The following is a 21,031-nucleotide window of genomic DNA, read 5'->3' on the forward strand; positions in this document are numbered from 1 at the left end:
GGGCCACCTGGGTGGGTGACTTAGAATCTTAGTTCTCCATCTGAAAAAGTCTACCACCCTTACCCGGCCCTTGTAATTTTAACGTTCAGACGTTCTGCATTTATAAGAAGCGTATAAGTGGTGGCTATCCTTGTTCTTATTAAAAGTAAATGGGCCATTGTGAAGCAATTATACTCCAATAAAGTTGTAAAAAAAAAAAAAGTAAATGGGAAAGAATTAAAGGAGTGAGTTCTCTCCATGTTACGGTTTGATCGTATGAAGTTCTAAACCTTCAGCCGCTCCTCGTGAGGCTCACAGATAACCTTCTATTCGGCACCGGTGACACAGCCCCTCGGTGGCCAGGTCCCTGTTCAAGCGCTACCTGTATGAGCTCCCCACCTATCCCAGCATCCTCAGGAAGCTGGGTGCTTATTATTGTACCCATTTTACAGATTTTTAAAGTGAGGCACAGGGCGTAGCAGCTCAGCTCCTGGCTGCGAAGCCAGCCTTTGAGCACCGCATCCTGGCAGCCGTACCTTGGGCTCTGGCTGCAGCAGGGCTGCCCTCACCTCTGTCCTTTCCCCCAGGTCCCCACGGCCACTCAGCATGTCCCAGCAGCACTCGGACAGCTCCTTGGAGGAGAAGCTCCTGGAATACCGCTTCCACTCAGAGCTGCAGCTCGACACCGAGGGAAACCCATCATCCGGGCTCCCGATGGTCCGGGGCTCCCTGCAAAGCAGGAGCAATGCCGCCTTCCAGCCTGACACCCCGGTGCCCCCGTCGCCGTCCCCTGAGTCCCAGGAGCTGAGGACCATCGTCCTGAGCACGCAAAGCCCGGCAGCCCTCAAGATGGGCACTCAGCAGCTGATCCCCCGGAGCCTGGCTGTGTCCAGCAAGGCTAAGACCCCGGCCCGCCATCAGAGCTTTGGGGCAGCCATGCTCAGCAAAGAGGCTGCCCGGCGGGACCCCCAGCTCCTCTCGGCCCCCAGCTTCTCCCTGGACGACATGGACGTGGACACGGGTCCTGGGGGGATGCTGAGACGAAATCTGAGGAACCAATCCTACCGGGCGGCCATGAAGGGGCTGGGGACCCCCGGCGGCGAGGGCGGCCCCGTCCAGCTCAGCCCCAAGATCCAGGCTCTGGCCGAGGAGCCCAGCCAGCCTCCTGCTTGGCCCGCGGCCAAAAATAAGGTAGGGGGCTCGTCTGCCTGGGCAACGGGGCGGGGGCCGTGCCTCAAGGGGCCTCAGGAGCTTGTGGGCAGGGAAGGGGCCCGAACACACCTTCACATCATCATGCAGCCGCGCACCTTGTGCAGGCTCCTGGGAGGGTTTATTCCAGTTAAGCTCTACAGTCAGGCCGTGAGCAGAGTGTGAATGTCCCCATTTTATAGATGAGGCAGCTGAGGCTCAGGAAGATCGAAGGTTTTGCCCAGGACCCCAGCTCTCAGCCACAGTGGAGAGCAGAGCCCGGGGAGGAACCAGCCCTTCTTCCAAGTCCCTCTGAGCACGGAGGGGGCGCCAGCCCATCTGAAGGACAGATTTCAGTCATGGCTCTGCAGCATGGACTGGCCTGGGGTCTGTCTGCCGAGGGGCCCCCATCGGGGACTCGGGAGGGCTTGTGGCAGCTCAGAAGCCGGATGCTCCCCAGCACGCTCTCCTTCCCTGCCCTGTCTGACCGCCGGCTCAGGGCGCTCTGCGCCCACAGCTGCCGTCCCGGTGGCCTCCTCCACCACGGGCTTCTGCCCAGACCGTAAGCCCTGGCCCTGATCTGGGGAGAAGCCCAGACCACCTGTCAGAATGCTGGTGACCCAGCGTGCAGAGGGGCAGGGCAGGGAGGACCACTGTCCTTGGGCTAGAGACACCCCTGGACTGCGGGGCAGGGCACAGCCCCTGCCGTGCACGCCGGAGAGCCTGGACCGCGGCACCTCCACGCCCACCCAGGGCCAGGCCTGCAGGGTCCATTGTTCATTCATGCTTGATACATGCAGCCGGCCAACGTTTCCCGAGGCCTCACGCACCCAGTGAGCAGGCCCCAGGAGAGCTCCCAGGGTGGTGGGGCCCCGTGGGCTGGGCTGGGGGTGCTCAGGGTGCTGAGAGCGCACAGAGGTGGGGATCCCCAGGAGCTCAGGGCTGGGGAGGGGCAGGGGTCCCGGAAAAGAGAGGGTTAAAGTAGAGGCGTGGACACAGGATGGGAGCCAGGTGGAGGACGGGCTGCGGAGACAGCAGGTGCCCGGGCCTGGAGGTGGAAGGGGTGGGGACGCTGGGGGGTGCGGAGAGCAGCAGGGTTGAGGGGCTCTCAGGAGGTGGCCTCCAGCGCCCTGAGAGGCTGCAGGGAGCAGCCGGGTGCGCCTGGGAGCACCGCACATTCCAGACCAGCACGGGGAGTTCCAGGCTCCAGCTTGTTCTGAGAAACCAGCTCCCGCTTTCCTGGAACCCGTGCACCTGTGGGTCAGGGGAAATGGTGTCCCAGCCAAGGAAGCGGGCTCTTAGTGGCAACTGGAAGGACCAGGGTATGGGGCCCTGAGAGCCCTGCCACCCCCAGTTCACCCCTGCAGCCCCACCAGCAGCTGCTGGGACCCCGGGCCTGTGCTGGGGCTGGACGCCAACCTGCCAGGCTCTGCTCTTCCTGCCACCCCAGGTCCCGGCTTCGTGGGGCCCTCGTGCGGCCCCGGTTCCCAGCCCAGTGTCCCTTCTAGGCCATCTCCCAGCCACACCCATGCTGCCTCGGCTTCCCTCCGGGCCCACCTTCCTGAGCATCCCCTCTCGGCAGCCCTCCTGGGCCTGCCCAGCCCTTGGTCACCTGCCCTGCCTGCTCTGAGCCCCATTCCACTCCGTCCTACCTGCCCTGGCCTCTGCCTGGGGGCCCCGCCTCCTCGTGGAGCCGACGTTTATTAAGCACCTTCTGCATGCCCAGCAGAGGCCCCTCGTGTTGGGCGTGGCGTCACATGTGGAGGGTCTGGTCTCTGGGCCCAGGTGCGGGGACTGCTGCCCGCTGCCCCTCCTCCCTGCTGACTGCCCGTGTCTCTGGGTCTCTCTGCACAGAAGACGCTGGGGCGGAAACGCGCACACAAGGGCTCCTTCAAGGACGGTGAGTGTGGCCAAGGGGCGCCGTCGGGCGGCACTGAGGCCAGGTTGGGCCCTGGGGAGGCTGGTCTCACTTGGGCCTCCTGTGGGAGATGGAGAACTACGTGCTGGATGGGTTCCCCCCGGGGACTGGAGGGCCTGGTGGCCCGTCCGACCCTGCAGCTCTGATGGGCCTAGAAAGTTCCCTTGGACTCTGTGCTGTCCAGGGGCCGCGGGCAGACGGAGCCTCCCCTCCACACTCTCTCTCAGCAGATGTTTGTCAAACACACTGTGTGCGCCAGGCCCTGCTGGTGGGACCAAGGCCAGGCAGAGGGCCCTGGGCCTGGGGTGCAGACACATAGGCTACAGGGATCCAGTGTTAAAGTCTCAGGGGCTGTGGGTGACATCTGGGCCGTGGCAGGGCCCGGAGCAGTGCCTTCAGCCTGCCGAGGGGTGGGATGCCGGCAGGACCCCATGGGGGTTGGAGGGTAGGTGCCCGCCCAGCCTGGATGGAGCAGCCAGTGTGTGTAAGGGACCCCAGCCAGAAAGGGCTCCTTCCCTGCCAGCCCCAACCTTGTGGACAGCCACAGGTCCGGGCGCGGGGAGGCCTCAGGATCGGGCCTCGTGCCCCAGGACAGCAGCAGTGATGCCCCAGGTCTCGGAGCCAGGGCGGGAAGGAGCAGCAAGGAGGGGCTGCCTCAGAGCCTTCCCAAGCCACGCAGCCTCCCAGCGGGGCTGCTGAGCGCGTGGCCACTGCAGAGCCGGAGGGCGGGAAACCTCACCTCGGGTTGGGGGGGCTCTCAGGAGGCGGCCTCCAGCGCCCTCGGCCGACCTGGGGACGGCCGCGGCCCGGTCCCCCTCCCCACGGCCGTGCAGTTGGGCCCGTGCCACTCTCTGATGTGTGGGCTCAGCCCTGGTCTGAAGGTGCCACTTTCTACACGGAGATGCCACCCCTGCCCTGGGCTCGGCCAGCTCAGCCATGGCAGCCAGCCGGCCCGAGGGGAGCCTGCTCTGGGGGTCCCTGTACTACCTGACGCTCTCAGGGCCTCCTCGGGAGGACTCAGCGTGCGGGTTCCCGGGGGGCCAGGGCCGCTCAGAGCCCCCAGGCCTGCAGGTGACGCACACCCCGTCTCCCCAGATCCCCGGTTCTACCAGGAGATCCGGGAGCGAGGCCTGAACACCAGCCACGAGTCCGACGATGACTTGCTCGATGAGTCCTCCAGCCCTGACGGAACCCAAAAGGTGGATGCCTGCATCGTGGTCAAGAGCTACCGGCCCCCCCAGGTCACCTGGAGCCAGCTCCCAGAGGTGCGGCCGGGATGGCGGGGAGAGGCCCTTCTCCCGAGCCCGTGGGTGGTCCTCCGGTGAGGGGAGGGGCCTCCTGGAAACGCCCCGTCTGCGCCCAGCCGGCAGGGGGGTCTTCCTGGTGTCTCAGAGCTGCCCTGCCCTGCGGGGCCCCGTGGGGGTGGTCGCTGGTGGTGGGGAGAGGGGTTAGGGGCATGTGTCATCTGTGTGTGTGTGACGGTCGTCCCACGGGTGAGCCCCTCACCCTCCCTGAGCTCCCTGCTCAGGCTGACCTGTAGGGAGCTGGGGGCACAGGGGACCTCCTCCCAGGGCGCTGTGCCCAGAAAGTGCCAGGAGGGTCCAAGTGAGGAGGCCAGAGGGGAGGGGAGAGGCCTGGCCAGAGCTGCGTGCCACTGCCAGGTGCCGCCTCACCTTCCACGTCTGAAAACGGGGCTGGTCCCTGCCCCGCAGGGCTGTGGGTTCTTGGTGGAGAGTGTGGCTGGGACACAGGCGCTGGTGCTCCAAGCAGGTACCCAGGGAGGCAGCCCTCGCTACCCCAGGAGGGCGCAGCTGGCCGTGGGGCAGACAGACTCCTGACCCCGTCCCCTGGGAGCCGAGGGACGGGGCTGCAGTGTGGGCTGTGGGCGTGGTGGGCAGCAGGGAGGGGCATCTGGCTGCTCCTTCTGTCTGCAGTACAAGAGGCCTCCTCATTTGCATCCAGTGGGGCAGGAGAGGGGCCGAGGCACCGTGACCGCCCACAGAGCTCCAGGACACTGCATGCCATGGGGCCGCCGGCCAGGGAGGGCCCAAGACGGGGCGGGGGTTAGGGCAGGCAGACGAAAAGTTCCAGAAGTGCACATGTGTTCCCACCTGCCAGGTGCCAGCTGCATGCCCGGAGGTGTGTGTGCGCGACCTCCGGGGTTGGGGGTAGGATCCAGGACAGTTTATCCTAGAAACGCCTCCGGAGGTTCTGCTCCCGTCACCTGAGCTCAGGTGTCTCGGCCAAGCCTCTGGGTCCGATGAGGCGTAGGATTTACCTTCCCAGCTCAGGCGCTGCTGGCAGCCTCCGCCCAGCCCGGTGGGGGCGGGGAGCACGAATCGGGTGGCCCTGGTCCTGCAGAGGGTCGCCCCCGGCAGGCCCTGCGGGCACTCGGCAGGCATACTGTGGCCGAGTGAGCCACGCTCCAGCCGGGGCAGCCGGGGGCCTGAGGGGTGGAGAGCGGGGCAGCGCGCCATGCTGGAACAGCGTCACCCCTACCTCCGGGCAGGGTGCTCACTCACCTGGCCCAGGTGTGCCCGAGTCGTGGCCCTGCGCTCAGCACGCCCCTCAGCTTCCCCGGGTGGTTCTGAGTCCCTCCACCACCTCCCAGCCCCCGGCAGCTCTGTGGGACAGAGACCCCTTCCCACCCCTGGAGCGGCCTTTCCCTCCGGGCGCCCATGCCCTTCCTTGGCTGCCCCAGGGCCCCTCTGAGGGGGGAGGTGTCCATGGAGAAGAGAGACCTGAGTGAGGGGACTGAGCAGGGACAGGCCAGCTCGGCAGTCCCAGGTGTCCCACGAGGAGCGGCTCTGCCCAGCCAGCCCGGCGTCTCTGGCTCCGTCTCTGGTCCGGTGGCAGGATGAGCTTCCCGTGACTCGAGCCCGTGCCGTCCTCAGGTGGTGGAGTCGGGCATCCTGGACAAGCTGCCCACCGAGGAGCACAAGAGGCAGGAGGTGAGGGGGGGCTGGGGGCGTGGCCCTGCTTCTGACACGCGGTGGGGGGCGCGGGGACCACAGCCATGGCGACGTCGCCCACTCACCCATTAGCTGCCTCCCGGTACCCAGCGATGGCTGATGCCCTGGCTGGGGTGGGGGCTGGGGGGGCTACCGTTGCCCACTTTCCGGGCGAGGGTGGGGGTCCTTGCCGGCGCCACAGCTCCTCAGTGGCCGAGCCAGAGTGCAAGCCCAGGACTTCCCCACGGCTGTGCTGACAGCCCCAGCCAGCGTCCTGTCCAGGGGGCCCGAGTCCCGACCTGCCCCCTGCCCCCCGATCATATCCCCGTGGCCTGAGCACTTGTCACCCACGCACCCTGGGCCAGGCCCTGTGTGTGGCAGGGCAGCTCTGGGCAGGGCCTGGCGGGCACGGCTGCCCCAACATCCGCTCTGCTCTTGCCCCAGGCCATCTTCGAGATCCTCACGTCCGAGTTCTCGTACCAGCACAGCCTCGGCATCCTGGTGGCCGAGTTCCTGCAGTCCCGGGAGCTGCGGGCGACCATGACCCAGACAGAGCACCACCACCTCTTCTCCAATATCACGGACGTCCTGAGCGCCAGCCGGAGGTCAGGCCTGGGACCAGCCCGCTGGCCCGGCACCTGACGGCGCAGGCTCTCGAGGGTGGGAAGGCTGGGGCTCTGGGTGACCCTGGTCTGCGAGTGCAGATGGACGGTCTGGAGCAGCCCTGGGGGGCAGGGAGCGCGAGAACCTCACGGGGCCTGCGGCCACCAAGAGCCGGCCCTGGGGACGTGCAAGCGCAGAGGGCCAGTGACAAGGCGTGAGGTGCCCACGGGACGGAGCAGGCTGGAGGCGGCCTTGAGTTGCAGCCCCGGGTCGTGTTCCGCGCCGAGGTGTTTGGTGCCTGGCCCAGGGCTCTGGTTGCAGGGCCAGGAGGTGGAGGAGGGGCCGAGTGTGTAGCTGCAGGCCTGCCAGGGCCTCTGGGTGTGTGTGTGTGTTCATGTGCATGCGTGTGTGGCAGCAAGTATGTGTGTGTGTATGTGTGTGTTTACTCCCATGGAGGGCGAGGTCCAGGTAGCACCTGTGTGGGTCCAGCCCCTCACTGCCCTGCGCCCTAGGCGACCCCATAACACCCTCTGGCGTTGCCCTGAGCCTCAGCGTCCCCTCCCTAACCTGAGGGGGTGGGTCCCATACCTGCTCCCTTGCAGACTGGGGTGAGGCATGGGAGACGATCAGGTGTCAGACCCCAATCACCTGCAAGGAGCAGAACCCCTGCCCCTGCCTTGCGCTGGGCAGAGGCGGCCGGGGCTCCAGGTGGCTGCTGGCAATTCTGACCCAAGTCCCAGGGAATCCAGTCAAAGTGGCAAATGTTTTGTCCTACCTGTCTGCTCCCCATGATGCTGGCTAGAATCTGCGAGACTCTAGCAGGAAGTGGCCTTGGATTTGGCCATGGGTACGTGCCCAGTTATTTCAGGTTTAAGGAGCTGATCTGTCCTGGGGTCTTCCTGGGAGGGCCCTAGCAGCTGACCCACCCAGCACCTGGCGTGGGTGCATCTGGGAGCCTTGCTGTGTGCGTGTGTGTGCGTGTGCCCTCACATGTGCAGGGCCATGGACAGCCCAGCAGCCCCTGGGCCTCACCCTCGCTTCCACAGGTTTTTCGAGGACCTGGAGCGGCGGCACAAGGCGCAGGTGTGTGTGGAGGACATCAGTGACATCCTGGAAGAGCACGCCGAGCGGCACTTCCACCCCTACGTCTCCTACTGCTCCAACGAGGTCTACCAGCAGCGCGCCCTGCAGCGGCTGACGTGAGCCGGCCCCAGGGCCAGGGACGGGGCCGGCGGGGGTGGCCTCGGGAGGATCCGGCCCCTCGTCGCGGGGCACGTTGCTGCTCGCAGCCCGGCTTCTGCAGCTTCCGCCCGATTTCTCTTGATGGACGGGCCACGCCTCCCGCTGCAGCTGAGAACCCCCTTCTCTGTTGCAGGAGCAGCAGCGCCGCCTTCCGAGAGGCCCTGAGGGAGATCGAGCAGCGGCCGGCGTGCGGGGGTCTGCCCATGATCTCCTTCCTGATCCTGCCCATGCAGAGGGTGACCCGGCTGCCCCTCCTGACGGACGTGAGTGGGAGGTGGCCCGGGGTCCATCTGCAGGCAGAGCATTACTCCCTCCTGACCTTCTCCCCCCGGCTCCATCTGTTCTGTATGGTTATGAGGACAATTACAAGACGGCTCTAATCGCCACAGTGACCATGGCTGCTGTCAGCAGCAGCGCTGCCCGTAGAACTCTCTCTGCTGGGAGCTGCTCCAGCACTTGGTGGATTTTGTTCACTGACTTGATGGTTACGGGGTTCGTTCATGTCCTGAGTCTGATCCGGTATTGCCCAGACCCCTGCCGAGCATCAGTCAGGGTTGTTGCTTCCCCCTACCCTCGGCCAGTTGTCCTGGGCGTGGGCCTGGGGTGACCCAGGCACCGTCACCGTCCCCGATTTGTGGACAGAGGGGCTCCAAGGGGCTTCCTGGAGTGGCTTGTGCTCTGAGATGCCAGCTCATGGGGCAGAGGGCATTGTGGGGTGAAAGGTACACATACACACACATGCACACAAGAGCCCACACATGGCAGAGCCCAGCTGAGCTCTGAGAGACAGCCTGTGGCCTGTGCTCAGCGGGTCAGCATCCCAGGCAGACAGGATATCAGACCCTCTGGGGCCCTCTGGGAAGTGGAGAAACAGAGGCTTCGGGGGCCTCCCAGGCTGGAGCACCAGAGCCAAGGACTGGGTGCCGCCCCCACCGGGGCTCTGGCGTTGGTAGGGGAGCCCCTGCCCCAGGCAGGCCCCTGAGCTGGGGTGCAGAAGGCTACCTGTGGCTTCTCACGTCTGGTCTCTTCCTGCAGACACTCTGCCTCAAGACTCAGGGCCACCCCGAGAGATACAAGGCCGCCAGCCGTGCGCTCAAGGCCATCAGCAAGGTGAGGGGTCCAGGGGAGGGGAGGCGGCACCCAGCCCCAGCCCAGCCCCGAGCTCTGTCCCCACGGCCACCCGTCGGCAGAGGCCCTGAGGGCAGAGAGGGTTTCCAGACGGTCCCTCCCGAGCTCCTCATGCTGCGGTGGGGAAACTGAGGCTCAGAGAGAGGGCCGCTCACAAAGTCGGTGAGCCCGGGGCGGGGCAAGGACCAGGACAGCCGTGAGGGCCGCTGCCGCGGGTGGCCAGGCTGGGCTGGATGGGGTGGGGCTGGGGTCTGGCGCCAGGCTGTGGGCCGGCCCTCAGCACCTGCTCGCGCATGCGCGTCCTGCAGCTGGTGAAGCAGTGCAACGAGGGGGCCCACAAGATGGAACGCATGGAGCAGATGTACACGCTGCACACACAGCTGGACTTCAGTAAGGTCAAGGTAGGCGGGCCCCACCGGCCCCTGACCTGTCCCCAGGCCCGGCTCTGTATGCGGCCAGGGGTCACCGCCCCCCGGCATGCAGGCTGGAGAGAGGCCTCTGGGGGTGCCCCCCCGCCCCCCGCCGGTGAAGCCTGGGGCTGGGCCTCTGCCTCGACCTCTCCAGGCCTCTTCCCACCTGAGGGCGTGCCCCTTGGCCTCAGGTCTCAGCTCCACCGCCGCCTTGCCTGCGGTGGGTCTCTCTCTGGCCTCCCCCCATCCCCAGAGCTGCAGCAGAGGGCAGACCCCGGGGCCGGTGAGGGGGAGCCAGGACTCAGCCTGGGCCCAGGCTTCTCAACAGCTGTGCTGGGAGCAGGGGCTGGATGACCTCAGGGCCAGCTCAGCCTTCCCGCTGGGGCCAGGATGGGTCTGTCGGTCCTGGGGGCGGGGGTCTAGGCAGCCTCCAGCTCCTCCCAAGCAGGCAGAGCTCAGACCTCTGCCCACACGGCTCCCCCACCATCCTACAGACTAGCCCATCCTTGTGCTGTCCAGGGGCTGCCCCAGCAGCAACTCGGGTGGGCCGTCCTGCAAAGTGGGAGCTGCTCTCTGGAATCGGGGCCTGGAGGCAGCCTCTGCCCCGCCCCACTGCCTTTGCTCTCCCCTCCCCCCACTGGCCTGGCTGTAGCAGAGCCCTGTGGGCGTGCGGGTGGTCAGGAGACTCGGAGGGTCTCTGGGGCAGCTCTGTGGGCCCAGCCTCAGCTTATCATCAATCAGGCTGAGCTGCTGACCTCTAGCCCCCAGAGGCGGCCCGGCAGGCCGGAGCCGATGGGAACCAGTTCCGTGGGCGGGGCTGGAGGGCCGAGCAGAGAGAGCAGCAGGCTCCTTGGGGTGAATCAGGGTGACTTCACAGAGCAGGCATTTGGGTGATGACGGCCACGGACCCACCGAGCCCACACCCTTGGCCGGGGTCTTGAGCCTCTCCTCGGCCGGGCAGCAGATGTCACGTTTGGGGTGAAATATGCCCCCGACCAGAGCAAAGACCCAACCCTGGGCCTGGCTGACCCCTGAGCGGGCATCTCACCCCTCTACCCCCATGTCTCGAAACTGGAGGGCATGAGGGCAGGAGAGCAGCTGGTCCAGGTCGGGGTGCGGGAGCTCAGAGCCCCAGGAGGGGTGGGGTGTCTGGTGGGGCGTGTCAGGGTAGCAGAGGCTGGTGGGCAGGGCCTCCTGGCTCCGTCCCCACCATGCCTGCCCTGCCTGCCCCTCCCCTTCCGGCTTGACACGCCAGAGTGCCAGCCTTGCTGGCGGGAGGCTGTCTGAGCACCGGCCATGGCAACATGGGACCCACATGGCGGGGGCCGGGGTGTCTGCCTTAGCCGGGCCTGTTCTCTAGGCCGCGGAAGGGGAGGGAGCTCCGTTTGCAGCAAAGGCCCCTGGATGCCAGAGGTGGCCCCGCAGATCAGGGGTTCCTCACAGCCTGCGTAGAAGCAGCTGATCCGAGCCCCCTGCTTGGTGTGAGGTGGGCCAGGAGGCTTCCCCAGAGCAGCCTTCGCCCCCTGGTTTGAGGGGAGCCCTCGGTAGGTGCCCTGTGGGCCCCTGGGCCTGGCTGGAAGCAGGACAGGCCTGTCCTGGGTGCTGCGCAGGGTCTGGGCCCGGGCCAGGCACAGAGCAGCCGCCCCCTGAGCTCCTGTCCGCGGCCTGAACAGCCCTTTGTCTGAGGCCTGGACAGTCACACTCCTTTCCTCAGTGCAGCCCAGGGAGGCCTGGTCACCCCGTTCCCAGAGGCAGGGCTCAGTCCCCATGGCTGCACATCCCTGCCACCCCCCCGGGACTCATCCCTGTCCCCGCTCTGCCCCCAGTCCCTCCCACTGATCTCTGCTTCCCGCTGGCTGCTGAAGCGCGGGGAGCTCTTCGTGGTGGAAGAAACCGGGCTTTTCCGAAAACTCTCCAGCCGGCCGACATGCTACCTGTTCCTGTTTAACGACGTCCTTGTGGTCACCAAGAAGAAGAGGTGGGCCCCGCCCGTGGTCGCCAGGCTGCATGGCCTTGCGATGGGGAGCAGGCAGCAGCCGTGGCCTTGGAGCTGGGGAGGTGGGCTGGGGCCAGATCTCGGGAGCATCCTTCTGGCTGGCTGGCCCTCAGGCTGCCCACAGACCTCTGCAGCATCTGGCCAACCGCCTGTCTCCCTGCAGTGAGGACAGCTTCGTGGTCCAGGACTACGCCCAGCTGGACCACATCCAGGTCCAGAAGATGGAGCCCTCGGAGGCCTCTCTGCCGGGGGGCGGCAACCGCAGCTCCTTCGTGCCACATGCCTTCCAGCTGACCCTGCTGCACAACAGCGAGGGCCGCCAGGGGAAGATCCTGCTATCCTCTGACTCCGCGTAAGATGGGAGGGCTCCACGGGGGCGGTCCTGAGAGCTCCGTGGGGACGGGATGCCTGATCCAGGGTTCTGGGCACTGCACTGTGCCAGGGACGGCCTAGTCCTCAAGCAGTTCACACTCCCGGGAGGGGGACACGCCAGCTGCAAAATGTGCGGCTGAACTGTCCTGTGTGTCCAAGGGGAGAGGACTAAGGAGAAACAAGGCAGGGGAGGGAGCACTGGGTGGGGGCCCTGGGGAGGGGCCTGCGGCAGAGGCACAGCAGTGCAAAGACCCTGAGGCAGGAGGCCCCTGCCAGGAGGACATTGGGGCTGGAGCACAGGGTGGGGGCCATGCAGGGCAGTGAGGGCAGACGGTGGGGGTACCAGCACACAGAAAGGTGCTGGCTGGGTCTCCACACTTCCTCCAGCACAGCCCCCTTTCCAGGTGGGGAGCTGAGGCTGAGTGTTTCTAACAACAAACTGACGGGACAGGGCACTTGGGGTCCAGCGCCGGGAAACGGCAGCCTGCGTCCTGTGGGTGCAGCCGCTGTCTGACTCCATGTCCCTGGCCAGATGTGACTCAGGGTCAGCCTGCCTGGGGGAGGCCTGCCTGCCGCTCCTTCCTGAGCCTGTGACTTCCTGTGCCTTGGCCCCCAGCACAGTGGGTCAGGGAGACCAGAGGGGCCGCCCACTTACACCTCCAGCTCCCGGCCAGCTCACCAAAGTGTACCCGGGCAGCGTAATCCTTCATCCCACTGCCTTCCCACCTCGAAGGCCTGTGGGGGGCTCAGGGACACCCCGACCCTCCCACCGTGCCACACTGGGTGGGGAGTGTGAAGCAAAGGTTGTGAGCTGGTAGGATCAGCCTCGGGCCTCACTCACGTGGGCTCTGCCCCCAGGAGTGACTGCGCGCGGTGGATCACAGCACTCACGCACTGGGAGAGGCAGCGGCTGGGCCCCACTAACAAAGGAGGTAAGCGCCTGCCCCGAGCGCAGCAGGGCTCACAACCCCTTCCCGGCCCTGGGGTGGGGGATGGGCCTGGAGGGGAGAGGTGCTGTCCAGCCCTCTGTCCACCCCACAGCCTGCCCCCAGGGTGACCTGCCAGGTGAGGGGCCCCAGCCCCAGGTACGTGTGTGTCCATCTGCACACACAGGCCCAGCGCTGTCTCAGGGCCTCATCCTCCCTGCTGCTCGGTAGCTGGGGAAACTGAGGCCAAGGAGCTGGAGTGGGCTGGCCCGTAGAGCTGTGACCCCGCTCGGGCCCTGCCTGGCCCCTTAGAAGCTGGGTGCACCCTCTGCTGGTGCTGGGCGTTTGGGCCCTGAAAGTGGGAGCAGCAGGTCCTGCAGCCTCTGGAGGGGTCCCAGCTTTAGCCGGAGGGAAGCTGCCACGTGACCGTGTGCTGGGACACCTGGGGGCCCCTGGGCCCCAATGAAACCAAGAAGCCACAGGGGGTGTGTTGGGACTGGAGCCGTGCCCTCTCGGGCCTGCAAGGCTCCCAGCCCACCGCCTCCCTGGAATAGTCCTGCTCCTGATGCCTGCCCTCCCTGCCAGACCTGCTCCAGGTGGAGATCACCAAGGCCTACTTGGCCAAGCAGGCAGACGAGATCACACTGCAGCAGGCAGATGTGGTCCTGATCCTGGAGCAAGAGGACGGTGAGCACAGGGGAATGGGCCTGGGGGATGCACGTGGGGCAGGTGCGAGGGGCCGGGCAGGCTGGTGCTGAGTGAGAGTCTGGGGGCCGCAGCAAGGGTCCAGAGCACACTGGCATGGGCAGCTGCCCTGAGTGCCCCCGCCCCGGAAGTAGACACTGCATGAACTCACAGTGGGCCTGATTCCAGGGCCCCTTTCAGTACCCTCCCTCAAGGACGTCTCAAATGTCCCTGAGTCGCAGGATCAAAAGTGGGTTCTTGGGCCTCCCTGGTGGCGCAGTGGTTGAGAGTCCGCCTGCCGATGCAGGGGATACGGGTTCGTGCCCCGGTCTGGGAGGATCCCATATGCCGCGGAGCGGCTGGGCCCGTGAGCCATGGCCGCTGAGCCTGCGCGTCCGGAGCCTGCGCGTCCGGAGCCTGTGCTCCGCAACGGGGGAGGCCACAACAGTGAGAGGCCCACATACCGCAAAAAGAAAAAAAAAAAAAAAAAAGTGGGTTCTTGGTCACTCTGTATCCTAAGCGGGAGGGTGGCCCCTGCAACCTGCACAGGATGGACCAAGCTGGTTGGAGTGAGCTCAGCCCGAGTCCAGTGTTGGGGCCGAGCACCTGATGGAAGACCAGGTGCCCACGTGACCTTGGGCAAGACGGGGAGGGGGGTCTGCTCCAAGGGATGCCTGGCCCTGGTGTCTTCTGGAACAGCAGCTCCGAGGGGGAGCCGACACAGGGGCCCCTGTTTGGCGCCCAGGACCCTGCTCTCACCTGCCCCGTGTCTGGGTCCAGGATGGTTCTATGGCGAGAGGCTACGGGATGGAGAGACGGGCTGGTTCCCTGAGGACTTAGCCCGGAGCATCACCAGCCGCGTGGCCGTGGAGGGCAACATGCGCAGGATGGAGCGGCTGCGGGTGGAGACGGACGTGTAGCCGGATCTGCTGGCACCTCGCCAGGCCAGGCTGCGGCCGTGCAGCTTTGATCCACACTCCAACAAGTGGGGTCCATCCCCAGGGAGCGCATTGGACTTGCCCCCAGGGCCTGAAAGGTCCCTGGCCTCCCAAGGCCCCATGGGCTGCAGCGCAGGCTCTGGACACTTCCAAGGAGGAAGGCCATATGCCCTCAGGGGGAGCATCCTCCTGGCAAGCTCAGGAGCCACGCCAGCCCTGACCCCAGGCTGCGTCCCTGGGAGGAGCCCAGCAAGGCCTGCTTGCTGGCTACGCCCTCCCCCAGTTCCTGGCTGCCCCGCCCTGCTCCCTATGCACCCACAGGGCAGTTATGCCATGGGTGTGTGATTGAGGCGGATGGCCCTGAGAAGAGCGGGGATGACCTGGAGGGCTCTCCCTCCTGCACCCCTCCTGCCCCAGCCTTGAGTACCCAGGGCTGCCCCATGTTCCCAGAGGAGGGCCAGCTGCCAGCAGGTGACCCTGCAGTGCCAGCACTGGAATTGTGACTTTGAGACATTAAAGTATTTCTTTAACACCTGGATTTGCACATTTGTGAGCCCCAGTGAAGGCCATACCAGTCCCTGAGAAATTCCCAACATGCTGTGGGCAGGAATGGTCCCCTTCTGTGTGGTCACCTGTGCTGGGCCCTGTGTTAGTCCTTGGGCCTGCCCCATCTGTCCACCTGGAGCATCATGGGCCAGGCCATCCCCATGAAGCCCCTTGAGGCTGAGCCTGGCCGGTGGGTCTGGGGGACTCGGGGACATGGCAGAGGCTGTGGGAACCCCTCTGGGGTGTCCTCTCATCCCTCACCTCCCAGCTGGTCTGCTCCGCGAGGATCCCCTGGGACACGCAGGTGGGGAGAGGCAGGCTGGCCTGGCCTCTGGGCTGGGGAATAAGGGTCCTGCTTCCCAGGAGAGGGTGATGGCCAGCTGGGTGGCAGGGCGCTGCTGGGCCAGGCGCGAGGAGGACGGGTCTGCTCCCCCAGGAAGCCCCCTGCTAGCCCTCCCGATTCCCACACCCATGCCCGTTGCCCTTTTGTCTCAGGCAGTGCTGTCCTTGGGGTGGGGCTCCCAGGGTTCTCCTGACAATCTGCGGGGGCCCTGTCTTCCTTTGAAAGCTGGGGTGTGGATCCCCACCTGCTGACCAGAATTGGGTGACTTGGGGAGGCCAGCCCTGTGTCCCTTCCATCCCTGGGGCTGGCTGCAGGAGGAAGTGGAGGAGTGCGCTGGGCCAGGGGGAGGGGCCTGGGTGGGGTGGAGCTTATCCCAGCCCCGCCCACTGAACCAGGTGGTGGAGGGGTTCAGCACCAGAGGGAGGGGCAGCTCCTCCCTTTAACCTCCAGGGTGACCTCCATGGCCTGGGGCAGCTGGAAGGCACATTCTGCGCGGGGGCTCTGCAGGGTCGGGGGGGATGGCGTGGGGCCAGGCTCAGTGAAAGAGGCATGATCTGGGGAGTGGGGTCGCCAGAGATCAGGCCCAGCTCCTCCTACTTCCTGGACAGGTGGAAATCTGGGGCCTGCATTTTCCCACCTGTGAGCTAACTCCTGCTCTTTTCCTGGAGCTGCTGTGGGGTAAGCTAGTGACCAGGGTGAGGTGCAGGTGTGTGTTTGTGTGTGTGTGCGCATGTGTGTGCGTGCCCTGGGCAGGAGCAGGTGGGCAGCATCGGTGTGTAAGCCCAGCTGCCTGCAGTCCGCCTATTCCTTCTCACCTCTGACCCCTGACTCTCGGGGAGGGCAGGCCAGCCCACCACCCATCGGTTGCCAGGTATGTTTTCAGTTAATTGGAAAAGCCCTGGGCCACGTCCTAGCTTTAGTGACCTGGGGTCGGCGACCTCAGCTCAGTTTCCTTCTGCAAAGTGGATGCAGGGCCTCAACCTCGGAGGCAGAGATTAAGAATGCTTAGCCTGCAGGAGGGACATCCCGGGACCCTGGGGAGGGGCTGTCACTGGAGACAGAGCTGCTGGTGGCTGGGTCCACCTGGGGAGGGCCAGACCAGGCCAGCTCGAGACAAAGACCCTCCCAGCAGAATCGGGAAGCACAGGGCCCCAGCTGCGGTGAGGCCTGGAGGGGCCTAGAAGGGTGGGCTGTGGGCAGTGAGAGGAAAGCCCAGGCTCCCCCCAGCACCTGTGCCTGCGGGGGCCCCTCCGAGGGGCCTCTCTGCTCAGCTTGCGGTCCAGCCCTGTGGGCCCTGGTGTCATGACCCCATCATCGTGACCCCCTCCCAGGGCAGGGCCAGCCGGAACCCTCCCCACCCCCAGCTGGAGGGCGCTCGGACCTGCCTTCTTGCCGAGCTGCTTCTCTTAGGACCACAGACGTCCTCCGTGTTGGTGCCTAGTGACACTCCCCCCTCCAGATAACAGGGGGTCCCATGGAGGAGGCTGTCACACCCGCTCCAATGGGGAGGGGGCGACACCAGGAATGGACCTAGCCCGACCCCTCCTGTTACAAAGTGGGGAGATAGAGGCCCAAGGGCCCTCTGCCTACTGGTGAGGTCAAAGGGTTTGCGGGGGGTCACTGAGGCTTCCTAGGACCCCAGCTGACTCCAGCAAAGTCTATGTCCAGACGAGGTCCAGTGGGAATGACACTGTGGTGTCCCAGCCCTTCCACAGGGCCCTCTCGCCTCGGGGCACCAGGGTGGATGTGACTGTGGAGGAGTGGGGGCCCTTCCCCAGAGCTGCCGGGCACCTCAGTGCCCAGCCCCGAGGGGCAGTGGGCACCCTCCGCCCTCCCTGGAGAGGTGGGAGCACAAGGGGTGTGGTTCGCGGGAGCGAAGAGGCCAGGGGTGGGCGGCACACAGCTGGACGGCCCCCCAACCCTCTGTTGGGGGAGCATCAGGGGCTGAGCTGAGCTCATCACCCCAGGGCCTGGAGGCCCCCCTCCCATGTGCTGAATGTCCTCGTAAATCAGTTTCCCTCTATGGAGAGGGGGACATAATTTACATAAAGGGTGTATGTCCCCGTGACCTCGTTCTCACCGCACTCAACTTGAGTTTTAGGATCTCTCTGCACATCTGGCTGCTCCCAGCCACTAGGGAACATCCCTGACGGGTCCCTCCTGCTGGGAGACCCCCCCACCCCCACCCTGCCCAGGCTGCCCTCTATCGCCCCTGGTGGCCGGCACAGGCATTGTGGCCCAGCCCTCGGGCCTACACTGCATCCAAAGGCCCCCAGGCCCCTGGGACCCAACGGTGCCTGGGGGACCCCAATCCCCAGGCCTCACGTAGAGCCCTTGGACTGCCGTCTCTGCCCCTTGGGAGCAACGCTGTGCACCAGTGTTTGGACGTGCAGATCCACTCACCACCTCCAGGCTCTCTGTTATTTGTCAGGATTCCTGACATTGGGCCCCAACCCCCCCCCCCAGTTGTCACCCATCTACCCCGTCACTGGAACCAAGTCCATTTGAGGGCTGGCCGGGGCCGGCATCCTCACTTTCTGGCCCTTAAGATCTGAAACCGTGAAGGGCTTCACCCATCTTCTCGCCAGATAAATTCCGGTATTTCCGGGGTTTGTTGCCACATTGAACAGGATCCTATTTTGTACTCTGTTTTCTAGTGGGTCATTGGCAGTATTTTAGAGCTACAGATTTTTATAGGTTTTATACATTTCCTATTATCTATATGATTTTATGGCCCACGTTGCCAAATTCCTGTAATTGTGCTCATCTGTCTCTGGCCCTCTCAGCTTTCCTATAGCGACAGGCTGGTCTGTCACTTCCCCGCAGGTCTGAACACCTCTTACTTCTTTTGCTCACCTGATGGTATGGCCTGGGGTCCTCCAAGCTCTGCTGGGGTCAGGAGGAGTGAGTGACGACCTGATTCTCCATCTTTAAGGGAATTTGTTCTTTCTTCCCACGAGGTTTACAGGGCCCAACCCAGGTCCTGTCCAGGTGGCCCAGCATGACGCAAGCCGAGCCCATGCCCCCAGTTCTAATGTGGAAGGACGGCCAGAAATACAGGCTGTCCCATCAGGGCTGCGGAGACCAGCAACGCCAGGGAGGGGAGGCAGGAGCCCAGGTTGCGGGTCGAGGAGGCCTGGGCCACTTGCTGGAATCCATCACTTTCCCTGCTCAACTAGTACATTCTTAGCACATGACCATTGCCAAGAAAGCACCTTTCTGTCCCCAGTTTTCCAAGAACTTACACCCGAAAGACAGCTGAACTTTATCGAATGCTGTTTCTACTTCTAGCAAGACCATCGTGATTTTTCATGTCACCCAAACACGTGGACACATTTTCTGATGTCAAACTGTCCTCTCATTTTAATCAGGTCCAAGTCCCATTGGATCAAGTGGGGTTTTTCTAAGTATTTTTGAGACGCTGGCATAGTTTGCTCAGGCTTTCTGCATACGTGCTGCGAGTCTGTAATTTCCTTTTCTCGTACTGCCCTCACCTGGTTGTAGAACCCAGGTGGGACTGGCCTCCTGAAATGAGTCGCGTTTCCTCTATTTAATGTTTCTGGAACATCTCACATCAGACAAGTTCCTGTGTCTCAGAAGTCTGGCCCAGCCCCCTTTACCGACACCTGTCCCAGGTATTCCTGGGGACAGAGGGGGAGGCGGAGCTGTGACTACTATTTGCATTTACTTGTTACTAGTTTATTCATGTTTTTAATTTCTACTTACACTGATCCTGGCATTTTATACTTTCCCAAAACATATCCATTTTGCTAAGTGTTCAAAGTTACTAGTACGTAGTTTTTCCTAATATTCTCTTGTATGTCTTATTCTCTGTGTCTGTAGTTAACCCTCCCATCTTCTGTATTTTTTTTCCTGCTTCATGTTTAAAAAAATCATCAATCTTGTTAGAATATTCTTCTTTACTACTCTTCAAAGACGGAATTTTAGGTTTGTTAAATGTTCCATTATCCTCCATTCACTGAGTGTGAAGTTCATAGACTTAAACATACATGTGTACATATGTGAATATAAATAAATGAATATAGGCACAGGTATACACAGCACATGTGTAAAGATGATTAAAATGTTATCATTGCTGTGTCTTGCTTTTGTATTGGCTTTTTTTTTTGGCGGTATGCGGGCCTCTCACTGTTGTGGCCTCTCCCATTGCGGAGCACAGGCTCCGGACGCGCAGGCTCAGCAGCCATGGCTCACGGGCCCAGCCACTCCGCGGCATGTGGGATCTTCCCGGACCAGGGCACGGACCCGTGTCCCCTGCATCGGCAGGCGGACTCTCAACCACCGCGCCACCAGGGAAGCCCTGTATTGGCTTTTATAAATAGCATATTAAAATCACCAGTTTAATCATTTCTGCCTGTTACACCCACCACAGCTTTGTGAATCTGAGCCTCGACTGTTGGTGCACGTATGTGTGTATATTTACATACAGTCACATACGATGCTTTTCACCCTGAAATAGCAAAACTCACGGCCCAGCTTTCTTTCTGTTTACTTTGTACGCATATACTTCTGTCCTTCCAGGTATGTCTTTCGTAAATAAAATGCTGTTGAAGAATGTTTAGGGCTTCCCTGGTGGCGCAGTGGTTGAGAGTCCACCTGCCGATGCAGGGGACGTAGGTTCGTGCCCCGGTCCGGGAAGATCCCACATGCCGCAGAGCGGCTGGGCCCGTGAGCCATGGCCGCTGAGCCTGCGCGTCCGGAGCCTGTGCTCCGCAACGGGAGAGACCACAACAGTGAGAGGCCCGCGTACCGCAAAAAAAAAAAAAAAAAAAAAAAGTGTGTTTAATGCAGTCTAGGGATCTGATTTTTGATCATCTGTAACAACTTCAATCAGGCTTTAATCTACTTTCTTATTCTGCTTGACTTTTCCTTCCTGCCTGCCGTCCATTGGAGAGGTGAAATTCCCTCCCATCTGAAAGTTAAACGTCCTGCCAGCATTTTTGCGGAGGTCACAGTTTCTTATTCAGCTCCAACTGCACTAGGGTTTGGCTTCCTTATATCCGTGTCTTTCTCTTCCCCGCCTGCCTCAGCTCTCCCCTCACCTGGCTTCCGCTGTGATTGTTCTGAGTCTCTTAACCACTAGGTCACGTGGGAAATGCAGTGACTACCTCACACTTCCCCTTCTCGCTGGGAAACTTCTCTGAGTGTATTTTTCACGTCTGGTTCTCGCGCGGTGCCCACCGAGGCCCTGGACACCTGAGAATAAACATCCACTTTGCTTCTCAGTGACAGTTTAGCAGGACACATGATTCAAGGCCATGACATTCAAATTTCGACATCTTTTCTTCAACACTTTGAAATCAACGTCACCATCTTGTCGCTTTCCGTGTTTCTGCTGTGGAGTCACATGTCACTCCTGACGCCTGTCTGTGTTTTCTGGGCGTTGCAGGATTTCTCCTTGCCTCTACTATTCTCTAAGTGCTTTGGACTATAGGGCTTTTTTATTTTGTTTTATTTGCACTTTGAGTGCTTTCCATCTGAGATCATCCAGCTTTGGACCTGAGAACTTGCTGTTTTGTGTCCATGGTTTTTACCTTCTTTTTCTAGGACTTCAGGCACACGGGTGTTAACACGTCCCTTGTCCATCTCTACCGATCTTTCCTTTGTATCTTCTCTCTCTCAGCCTCCATGCTGCCTCCTGGGAGTGTCCTGAGCTGGAAAACCCATTGTTCAGCCTGATTCCTGCCGCCCTCCCTCCGACTCCAGCTCCCATACGCTCCTGCTCAGTCCTGACGCTGGTCCTTCTCGGCCTGCTTCTTCCTACATCACGTTACCACCACCATCCC

The 21,031-nt window shown here is 63.0% G+C and overlaps 1 protein-coding gene across 1 annotated transcript; it reads left to right on the forward strand.

The window, feature by feature from the left end:
• Positions 1-585: 585 nt before the first annotated feature.
• ARHGEF16 (Rho guanine nucleotide exchange factor 16) lies at positions 586-14,317 on the forward strand. Its single transcript, XM_060079386.1, has 14 exons — positions 586-1,170; positions 3,022-3,067; positions 4,181-4,350; positions 5,980-6,036; positions 6,481-6,641; positions 7,686-7,838; positions 8,015-8,144; positions 8,917-8,991; positions 9,318-9,410; positions 11,246-11,397; positions 11,579-11,767; positions 12,646-12,719; positions 13,299-13,400; positions 14,178-14,317. The coding sequence occupies exons 1-14, from the start codon at positions 586-588 to the stop codon at positions 14,315-14,317; spliced, it is 2,127 nt and encodes a 708-aa protein (XP_059935369.1).
• The last annotated feature ends 6,714 nt before the right edge of the window (positions 14,318-21,031 follow it).

The sequence above is a fragment of the Mesoplodon densirostris genome, chromosome 2, assembly GCF_025265405.1.
Source record: "Mesoplodon densirostris isolate mMesDen1 chromosome 2, mMesDen1 primary haplotype, whole genome shotgun sequence".
In the NCBI taxonomy this organism is placed as follows: Eukaryota; Metazoa; Chordata; class Mammalia; order Artiodactyla; family Ziphiidae; genus Mesoplodon; species Mesoplodon densirostris.